Below are 11,022 nucleotides of genomic sequence, written 5' to 3' on the forward strand. Positions count from 1 at the left end.
ATTATTATTATTATTATTATTATTATTATTATTATTATTATTATTATTATAGTGCTGTAAAGGAAGTACCTTTTTTGTGTTGCTAATGGAATTTAAATTTTATTCCTAGAGCCCACATAGCCAAAGGGGAGGAATGGCCTCTGCCTATATGGATATCCATACCATCTTAACTGAGAACAATGACAACAACATCTTGACATCTAGGCCTGTGACTCTAACATCGTCATAGTTTTATTTTTCCTGTGTGAACTGCCTGATGAAGAAGCCAGTGAAGCTTTGAAGGTTTGCACCATATATTTTGTACATTTTGTTTGAGCTAATAAAGGTATCTCTGTTTTGTGACTCTTGGATTGTGGCTCTTGTGTTTCTGCCCAGCCCTGGGTCACAATATGTGTGGCATCCATGTTGGAATTGCTCCACTCATCACTTCAGAAAAACTGCTTCCTAGACAAAGGATGCAGCCCAGCTCCATGAAAACTAGTGTGACCTCTGGCATAGATTTCAGAGAGTTTTCAAAGGCTTGTGGCCCAAAACAGAGCTTCTCAAAATCTAGTCTCCAAATATTTTGGACTTCCCTGAGCATTGGCCAAGCTGCCTGGAGCTTCTTGACATCCAAAATATCTGTAGAGCCAATTTTATAGGACAACTGGCCTGACTCCTGTCCTCAGAAACATGAGAGTAAATTCCATCAAAACCAGTAGGCTTTACTTCAGGGTAGATATTCCAAGGACAGACACCTTTGGATGATATCTAGATTCTGAGCATGTTTTCTCCAAGCAAGTAAGTTTCACTGAGTTCAGTGAGACCCAGAGAGTAAGCATGTTTATGACAATGACTTTTACAGGGCTTCTCTAAAACTGGAGCACTTTCCTTAAGAGTAGAGAGCGACAATATTTTCAGTCTAGCCCACCTAGGACCAAACTTCCCTGAGAAATGAGAGTGTGGCGGGGGCTCTAGGGTTATGTTTGTGCCTGCTTGCACATAAGTGTCAGTGCAACCTTTAACATAACATATGAGAACTGGTGTAGGGTGTAGAACAGGCATGAACAGTGTAGAATCAGATGTTAACTTGAATCTTATTGTTAGTTCATACTAAAGCAGCCCCACTGAATCAACTAGGGGCCTGAACAGACAGGCCAAAATAAAACTGCTTTGGGTCACTTTGGAGGAACTGTATGCTGTTTAAATGACACTCACATCTTAAGAGGCCAGAAGCTGAGCCAAAGCTGTGCTCCAGTCCTTAGGACATCATTTAAACAGCATAACTCCAAAGTGACCAGAAGCAGCTTTATTTTGGACTGTCTGTACTGGCCCTAAGTAAATCCCATGCTTCAATGGGTCTCCTGTAGTTGGAACTAAGGAACAGGAGCCATTCCCAGAGTATTCACCATCAGCCTCCCATATAGTGGTTTGCTTATAAGAGATGCAGCAAATCTGCTCTGGGTTTTATTGGATGCTTCCAAGGAGATATTCATGGTGTTGAACCTACTTTGGAGAGGCTGCGTCCCATTTGTAAATCGGATCCTGGTACACTTTAGACATGTTTAGTAATAACTGCTATATTAATGTAGTGAAGTACTGCTATCCTATGTGTTAAAAGCTAGCTGATATGAGAGAGAGAGAGAGAGAGAGAGAGAGCTGAGACATTTGATTAATAATTGCTTGACATCTTGCCCTTCAGCAGGTTGGCCTGGATCCAAAAGTTACTTCAGTTGCACCCAAGCAAACTGAACCCAGTTGGGTGATTGTTGCTACTGCTGCTACTGTTTTAGTTTTAACCTGGATGGAGCACAGTGCACATACTAAGGCAGCTTTCCATGAAAGATCTTGTGGGGAACTGCTGGCCAAAACAAAGTGAGAAAACCCTCCCAGGTTACACACACACTTTTAGGATTATGGAATTAGTTACAAGTTTCTTTGGATCGTAATCATAAACTGGAAAATAAATCTCACTAAAAGAAATGGAGCACTGCCAAATAATACCTTCAAGGAGACATTTTAAGACAGCAACACATAAAATAACATTAAGGGTTTACTGAAAGTAATATCAGATAAAGAAAGTAATTTTAAAGTAGTTATTTTAAGGTAGTTAAACTATTTAATCCAACCAGTGGCCCCATTTTTAAATATCTTTTTAATGCAATCCATTTTAGACGGTGTGTTCATGGGCATTATAGACATTTTTAAAAATAGAGATGAGTGCTGATTTACCCCATTTGTCTTTAAAATATAGATTACTTGACCTAGCTCATGTTTATTCAGGAGTAAATTCCACTGGAATTAGTGGGAGCTAAAATACCACCCTGTGCCTTGTTTTCTCAGAAATAAGTCCCACTAAATGCAATCCATTGTAGTCCCTATAGGAAGGACTATGTCCTCAATTCTACTTCTGGGTGCAATCTTTGATATGTTTACTTGGTAGAAAGTTAACCTAGGATGAGAGGAATTTACCTCTGACCAAAGATGAACAGGCCTGAAATATGAAGATCCAATTCTATACAAACCTTTTTGGAAGGAAGTTCATAGAGTTTTGTGCGGTCAAAGTAAACCTCTTTAGGAGTAGGGTTTAAAAATGCAAATTCATTGGATGGTTACTTGGCAATGAGCAGTCTGGAAATCAGTAGGAGGTCATTAGGCTTCTGCATTTTTCTACATATTCATTTAGGATCAGGCTAGAGAAAGCATCCCCTTCCAGAGTAATACTTCGTGTCTATCATTTTGCACTGTGGACTTATACTTAGAGAGGACAAACCAGCCTCTCTGTTTTAGTATTAAGGGGGACGTTGACTCCTAAACATGTTTTTTGGTAGGTACCCACAGCAATCAAAATAAATTCTCCACTTCTATCTCTCCCATTGTGTCAAGAGCATGTGTGTGTAGGCAGAACTTAGACCCAGTTCATTTGTATAAATAGTTCTTTAATCAGAAGGAGCAAAAAAGAAAAACAAAACATTGGCAAACTCTAGAAAACATCTCAGGGCAACAACAGACAAGGTCAGTTAGACAAGGCAGCTTGATCACAAAGGTAATGAGAGTATACAAGGTTGGATCTGTAACAAGAAGGGTATTCCAGCTCCCCCCCCCCATAGCAAGACAATTTCAGCCAAATTCAAAACAAACATCATTATTACCACCACCATCCTTGTGGTCATCTCCCTCCCCATACCAGAGAAGGAAGGTTATAAAGAAAGAAGTGAAGCAAGTGTGAGGGTAGTTTAGTTCATTTTTGGCCAAATGTTTACCTCTCAGATACCACCACAAAAAGAAACCTTTTGATACTTCCATCATTCTCTTCCCAAGGTTGACTCAACATCAATGCAACCAAGTTTTAAGACCCCCCCCCCCCCCAAAAAAACCTGCTCTAAGAAGACCCCTCCCCTTCAACACGACTTTCAGAGTTTGAACCAAACATTTGTCCAGGGGTACATTAACATTACAAAAGGACTTTGGGCCAGTTCTGTTTTCTTCACACATTCTGGGTTCACTTCCTCGACTGGAGAGCAGATGAATTACAACCCTTAGCAGGCCCTTTCAAAAGCATGTTTACTCGGAAGCAAGTGACACTAGGTTCAAGAGGAGGTTATGTCTTCTGAAGTATGTTTGTAGCCTCACAGCCTCTCTCTGACACAGACCAATCTTAAACAGGCATCTTTTCACATTTGTTATTGTTGTTGTGTGTCTTCAAATCATGTCTGACTTATGGAGACCCTAAAGTGAACCTATTCTGGGGTTCCCTTGGCAAGATTGGTTCAGCCTTCCTCTAAGGCTGAGAGAGTGTGACGTGCCCAAGGTCACCTAGTGGGTTTCTATGCCAGAGTGAAGATTTGAACACTGTTAATAGTCCAGCTACACCATGCTGGGACTTTTTCACAAGGGTGTGTTTCCCATTGAAATGCTTTGAAATCCTCAATGTGAGAAATCTGAGAATGCCCTTCAAGATGTAATCTCTATGGATAGTTCCTAGCATTTCCTTCTGGACAATTGCAGGTCAGGATTATTAGAGGATTATTAGAAGGCAGCTCCGTTGAAGCCTCTGGACCACAACTTCCTATGAAGAGTGCTTGGTTAAGATGGCCAAAGCATCACACACAGAGAGAGGTCCATGGGAGATGTTCTTCTCTTTCCCTCTCCTTTGCCTGATCCTCCCCAACCCCTTTCCAGGATATTAAGGATTATAATTCTACCCAAGCTTGCTAGGGAAATGAACTCAGGACTTAACTCCTGAACCTAGACGAAGAGGGACAGGCATTTAATTGACTGAGCTCTCCCAAAAAAAGGTCTCTGTGGGACTTGCCTCTGAGAGGGAAGCCCAGGGCTCCTGGCCAAGGGCTGTTGGCTTTCTGTCCAAAACCATTTGCGCGGCCAAGTGGGACTCAAATGACTGGGGCCTAGGCCTTAAGTAAACAATGGCTGCCTTCATAAAATCATAGAACCAGAGCTTCTGTTGAGACTGGGCTCTGGAAAGGGACGAAAGGGAAATGTAGCCCTTGGGAAACTCCAGGGTTAGAGCTTGTTGCTTTCTTTTAAAAAAAGAAGAAGAAAGAGGCCCGGGTTTTCCTTCTGCTTTTCTTTACTGCTGGGTTAAAAAAGAAAAAAAGGGAGGCAGGGGGACTTCTCCGGGTCCAAAAGGTTAAGGGTTTAGAGGTCATTCCTCCCGGGCTGAAATAGGGGCTAACGGAATAGAAAACGTGTCCCCTGGATGAACCTGTTTCTACCATTTAGCCGAACTTCAGTTAAAGAGAGAGAGAGAGAGAGAAAGAAGCAGCCACCACTAAGCCTTTCAGCCTCTCGACGTGAAGGCGTCAGAAAAAGAAGAGCTCCTCACTCTGTATGAATCCGAGCGCTTTTTGTCATAGAGACAATGACGGCGGATAATGCAGGAATATCCATCTTTTAATATCAGGATGGGCAGATAGTCAGAGAAAGCCTGGCCTCAGTCTGAGAAGAAGGGCTCTCGGTTCCCAAAAAGAGAGAGAGAAAGAGAGAGAACAAAGAAGCGGCCCTGGGACCAGGCTCAAAAGGCCTCGTGGCTTTCGAGGGTCCCGATCCAACAGAGCCCTGGAAGCGAGGTCCCCTTGTTGCCCACAAGCCTGGCTTCCACAGAAGGCAAAAAGGAACTGAAGACCAATGCCATGATGCGGTCCACCAAATGAAATTATATACCAGTGCAAAGGGGAGCCATGTGAGCCAGAAGACCAGATCCGAAATTAAAGCCAACCCCGTTATTCCAAAATTAAAGCCAGTCTAGTTGAGAGTTTTTGGTTGGCCTAATAAAGGCGTAGCCACAAGATAAATTCAGAGATGGGTTTTAGATAGGATGTGGAAGAAAAACAACTCTTCCTTCCTCACTCCACCTTCATCGCCCCCTTTCTCTCTTTTTAATCATGGAAAACATTCCGAACCTGGGCTGCTCAAAGAGGAAACCAATGGAACTGTTTAATGAAAAGACCAAAAGGCCGCCCTAGATCCCATTGTCGGAAGGCAGAGATCTCTAATGTGAGAAATCTGAGAATGCCCTTCAAGATGCAAACCCTAGGCATACTATAAGTCCCACTCAAGATTAGGAAATGAAAGAGGGAGCAATGGGTTTAACAGATGAGCCCAGTCTCCCAGAGTTGCCCTTCCAATTACCATAGATGCGATTTAAGCATAATAGTGTGTTGCTTCTTCGGAGAGGGCACATTTCCTTACTCCAACGTGTAAATGGAAGTAGCTGCCCTTTCGGTCTCTTTCCTGCCATGGTCGCATTAGTTACATTCTTTCCAGCAAAACCAGGTTGCTCTTTAAAATAATCAAATTAAGCCTTAACATATTGGTTCAAAAAACAGGGATGAACGCCCAAGTATCACGACCTGTTTTTCCTTCACTGAGGATTTCCCTTCCCCCCCCCCCTAAAATGATCTTAAATATACCCACATTTTCCCATTTTGGTTTTTAATCAAAAGAAATAACAGACCTCTCCATTTGAAAACAAAAGCAATCCATTTCGTTTTTTGTTTCGTTCAGAAAACACATCACATCATCTAATCGGAGTACAAAATCCTTTCCTCTCGTGTCGCAATATCCCTTGGACTAGTCAACACTTTTGTTGCTTTCTCTCTTTCTTTGTTTACAGACTTCGTTTTTCGAGTTTGCCCACCTCCTTCCCCCTGACTCCAAACACAACAACGCATGAACGAAGGGGAAAGCTTTGAGTCCATTTAATTTCAAAAGGATATCCTGCTTTGCTCCACATCTCTAAATCCTAGAACACACTTTTGCTATGTACAGAAGATTACGAAAAAGGGGGGGAGAGAAGAACACATTTTAAAAAACTTTGTACAAACAAAATCTGAGTCAGCTTCGTTGGACCAGGGCCAGGGAAAGAACATGCTTGCTTTCGTCCTCTTTTGGGTTTCTTTTTTCTTTCTCTTTTTGGTTTCACAGTTCTAACTTTTCCCTTTCTGCCTAAGCAACAAATAAATAAATACACTAATACATTTTTAAAAAAACATTAAAATAACCCGTTTCATTTCCTTTTTAAAAATATTTCTGAAAAGAGTCAGAGGAATGGAGGAGCCTTTCCTTGAAAATGCAGAGTACTTCGTTGCCACATTTACAGCCAAAGAGTTCGTTTTTGGACTGACCCAAAAGGACAAACCCTGAAGGGCATCTTGAATTGGGGAGCAGGGGACCAGATAAAACAGCTAACCCATAAACAAGAAACCCCCACCTACCCCTAACCTTCTCCTTGTAGATTGAAGGCACAACACCCACTCCCCCAGGTATGTCCTTCACAATGGTGTGTTGTTGTGCGTAGTTTCATTTAAAAATATTATCTTTATATAGCTATATAGATATATTTATCACTTTCTCACCACCTGGATGCAGAGTTTGTTTGTTTCACTGACTGATTTGTTCTGCTTTTGAGCATGATTCCTATGAAGTCCATAATAGCATTGGGTTTTCCTCCAGTACCTTAATTCGGGGAGTTGTTAGCTGTTGCTACTGTGAGGGCAGGTTGCTGCAGAGCCAAGGAAGATCTTTGGCGGGGAGGTCTTTCCTTCTTCTCCCTGCCGCCTGTGTCCCTTCATTTCTGTCCCGGGGCCCTTGAGATCCGAACCAAAGCGCCCAAACGGACCCACGCCTACAAAGTTGCCTACAAAGTGGTCAAGTCCGTCTGGTGGTCCTTGGGAACCGTCTGTAAGTGTTGGCCGGGGGCCGGGGCCGAGGCAGAGGACCGGCCCTTGGTGTTGGGGAGCTTGTGGTCCTTCTTCCACTTCATGCGCCTGTTCTGGAACCAGATCTTGATCTGCCGCTCCGAGAGACACAAAGTGTGGGCGATCTCGATCCGGCGGCGCCTGGTCAAGTACCGGTTAAAGTGGAACTCCTTCTCCAGCTCCAGGACTTGCTGCCTGGTGTAGGCGGTTCTGGAGCGCTTGGGCTCTCCTCCGGTGTAATTGGGGTTCACTGAGAGGAAGAAAAAGAAGAAGAAAATCATTATCATCATTACCAGCATCTGCAGCACTTGTATCCCCTGCCTCAACCCAGAAACTTAGCTTCACTTTCTCAAAATGAGCCCCACTTACTTCTACGTTTGTATTAAAATATATTATATTAAATATAGTAAATGCATCTATTGAACCTACGAAAGCTCATGCTGCCAACTTCTTTCTTTCAGCTAGCCTCAAAGGGGCTACAAGATCTTCACTTACTTCTCGGTGGCTGGTGGAAACACCATTACATTTGTTGCTAGTAACAGATGGGCATCGTTTACTCCTTTCTCCCCCCACCCTCCACCCTTCTCCCTTCCCGAGTACTCACTCACTCTCTCTCTCACTCTCAGATATCTAAGAGTGAGCATTTTAAATAATCCTCAGCATCTTCCTGAAAGGGGACCTCCTTCTGCTCCAAGCCACATGGCCCCGAGGCCTATTTCTTCCGCCATGAAGGTTTCTGGCGAGTTTAAGGGGGGCTACCATGATTTTACTTAAGGTTAAGGGAGGCTGCTTCTGTTTTAACCCTACATCGCTACTGGTGGCGGCTGGAAGGGACCTTGGAGGGGTGGGTTGGGAAAGGGAAGAGCTGGATAGCAGGAGAGGATGCTCACCCGAGTTCACGTGGACCTTCTTCATCCAGGGATAGACCACCGCTGGCTGCTTGGTGGCTGCTGTGGCTGTTGTCGCAGCTGCTGCTGCTGCCGCCGCCGGTGACCCGTTGGAGCTCTTGAGGCTTGGCTGCTGGGCGCAGGTCCTGGCAGCTGGCAAGGGAGGCGGTGGGCAGTGCTCAGCTTGCCCGGGGAAGTGACCCGCCGGCGGCCCCGAGTGCGAGTCCTGCCCGTGACCCCTCGGCTGCTCGGCCGAGCCCGGGGCATTGCTGCAGACGTAGGGCTGCTCGTTGTAGTTGGACCGCGAGTAGATGCCCTGGTGATGCTGGAAGGCCGAGCCTGGCGAGGCGCCGTAGTAGTCCGAGCCCTGCTCCGCTAGGTAGCCGCTCTGCAGGTACTCCTCGCAAGGGGGGAATTTGGGGTCCACATACTTGGAGTTCACCATGTAGGAACTCATGGCCATTAATTTCAGGAGGTGGAAAAATACTAATTTTTTTTTCGCCCTCGTGTTGTCTTCTTTTTTTTTTCCCACCCCTTCCACAGAGCCCTCCTACTTGCTGTCAACTGAATAAAGTTGGCCGCCCATGTGACCGGCTCAGCCAATGGGGAGGGGAGGCAGGGAGGGTGAGCACCGGATTTGTGTGTGTACCTCATTATTTCCACAAATTTCTCCAAATAAGAAATCGGGGAAAGGGGGGCACTCGCAGGAGACCATGCCTGCCTACCTCCAGTGCCCATCCCCACCGAAGAGGTAGGGATGGCATAAAACACGACGATGCGGTCCACCCATTGAGGGCCAGCTCATTGCGACAACACCCACAACCCACCCATCTGCCCTTGCAACCCCCAGCCCACCCCCACCCCAGGTAAACCCAAGCCTATTGTCTCCATCGACTTTCCTAACCCCTTATGCCCTTTAGTTTAAACGCTAGCAATCGTTATGAGAACATGGACTGGTGATATTTGGCTAAGGAAAGCCCAAGAGAGGAAGACAGAGGAGGGTAGCAAGCATTAACTATCAGGGCAAGGCGAGGAGAAAGAGGAGGCGACATCAAACAAGAGGGAAGGACGAGCTACAATGGATCTGCCTTTGCCTTTGTTCGGCAGGGGTCAGCCAAAAGTTACCAGGATCTAGCCTGGCAGAATAATAAATAAATAAATAAATAAATAATCAGGCAATGAGTAACTAGGGTCCAATTTACTCCGCAAATGTCAACTCTAATGTTGTGGTGTGTTTAAAAAACAACAGACAACCCAGATAGCAAGAAAGTGTCCGGAGAGTTGTGAAGTTCAACTATTCACAGACAATAAAAAAAAAGACATCCAACTTTCATTAAATCATTTCAATATGCAACTGCCTGCTTTCCCAGAACCTGCAAAATGATGTATTGTTTCCAGTGAGACGTTTATCATAACAAATATGGAGTAAAATCGGGACTTGGGAAGGGATGATGTGCTTTAGCCACCTTTTGATGATGATGACGATTGTAGCAATCTAGAATAATAAAGCCATCTATTCTACCAATTCTATTATTATTATTACTATTACTACTACTACCACCATTACTTTTATTATTATAAGAAGGCATATTAATTGGCCAACTAGCCATTTCCCCCAGGTTTCTTTGTGGTAATTATATGAAGAGGTTTGTGATGGGATGCATTAGGAAACAACAAGACAAGGAACTAGGAAGAATTGACCTCATATACCTGGAAATATAGCATCCAGCATCGCCTGCGTCTTGGGATTTCTTCTACCTTTAAAACTTCTAACCATTTGCAGAAAGGTGAAGTTTTTGCATCGACCATATATTCCCCTAGAATCGAATCTGTGACTATGTAAACACCACACAAATTCGGTTCTACAGGGTATATATAGACAACGTAATAACATTCTGGTTTTTCCTTGTTCGGGATCCCTCTGGCTTTCTTCCGAGGAATCCATACTACTCTCTGTTGGGGTAAAGATCTGGGGTTATGGCTGGGAAGAATGTGATGATTTCACAGGAAAATATCCCTCTCCACCCCGTCACCAGCCCAAAACACACACAGAGAGATACACACAGTCTCTCACACACAAAAGTCGGGTTTGTGATGGCTTACGTGACAAACACTACGGATGTTTTGGCATTTAAATGGGCTCCTGAGGAAATGGAATAGCCCTTAACGTTTGAGATGATAGATGGTTCTTCACAAGAACATGGAGGGATGTCCACTTATTTGTTTTTACATTGTAATAGCAGCAGTAGTAGTAGTAATAGTAAGCATAGGAATGCGATCAAAACCTCATTTCAAACTAAAACCCTCAGTGCAATAGGATTCACTCTCACTGGAGAAACATAGCTATCTTTTTAACATCCCTTTAATTAATTAAAAAAAAACCTTTAATTTGAGATGATAGATGGTTCTTCACAGGAATGTGGAAGGATTTCCAGTTATTTATTTTTACATCATAATAACAGTAGAAGTAGTAGTAGAATATGTGCATTTATTTATTTTTACATAGTAATAATAATAGTAATGAGATCAGAACATCATTTCAAGCCAAAATAAAACCCCTGATGCAAAAGGATTCACTCTCGCTGGAAAAACATAGCTTTCTTTTTAACATTCTGTTGATTAAAAATGAAAACCCCTTTAATTTGAGATGGAAGATGGTTCTTCACAAGAACGTGATTTCCACTCATTTATTTTTACATATTAATAATAGTAGTAGTAGTAGCAGTATAGTAATAAGATCAGATCATCATTTCAAGCCAAAATAAAACCCTCAATGCAAAAGGATTCACTCTCGCTGGAAGAACATCGCTTTCTTTTTAACAGCCCTTTGATTAAAAATGACAACCCCTTTAATTCGAGATAATAGATTGTTCTTCACAAGAATGTGGAGGGCTTTCCACTCATTTATTGGTACATAGTAATAATAGTAGATGTGG

General features: G+C 43.4%; 2 protein-coding genes across 3 annotated transcripts in view; both read right to left on the bottom strand.

The window, feature by feature from the left end:
• The window catches only part of HOXD3 (homeobox D3), a 61,479-nt gene that overhangs the window by 28,130 nt on the left and 22,327 nt on the right, over window positions 1–11,022 (bottom strand). Inside the window, exon 1 of one of the 2 annotated variants that reach the window (XM_042474015.1) lies at window positions 6,958–7,037. The exons of the other annotated variant lie outside the window; for it this stretch is intronic. The gene's annotated coding sequence lies outside the window, so the exon portion shown is untranslated. Of the gene's footprint in view, window positions 1–6,957; window positions 7,038–11,022 lie in introns of those variants that run through there. 2 annotated transcript variants of the gene reach the window in all.
• On the bottom strand, window positions 6,185–8,875 carry HOXD4 (homeobox D4). Its single transcript, XM_042474089.1, has 2 exons — window positions 8,090–8,875; window positions 6,185–7,449 (listed from the first exon to the last, which is right to left on the bottom strand). The coding sequence occupies exons 1-2, from the start codon at window positions 8,547–8,549 to the stop codon at window positions 7,139–7,141; spliced, it is 771 nt and encodes a 256-aa protein (XP_042330023.1). The 5' UTR covers window positions 8,550–8,875; the 3' UTR covers window positions 6,185–7,138.

This window comes from Sceloporus undulatus, chromosome 1 (assembly GCF_019175285.1).
Source record: "Sceloporus undulatus isolate JIND9_A2432 ecotype Alabama chromosome 1, SceUnd_v1.1, whole genome shotgun sequence".
NCBI lineage: Eukaryota > Metazoa > Chordata > Lepidosauria > Squamata > Phrynosomatidae > Sceloporus > Sceloporus undulatus.

Bases quoted from the DNA above. Each gene is read 5' to 3' on its own strand.
- HOXD4 (XM_042474089.1), bottom strand. From the start codon at position 8,549: ATGGCCATGAGTTCCTACATGGTGAACTCCAAGTATGTGGACCCCAAA. The intron at 7,450-8,089 runs GTGAGCATCCTC...TCTTCCTCTCAG, and splicing joins GAAGGTCCACGTGAACTCGG to TGAACCCCAATTACACCGGA.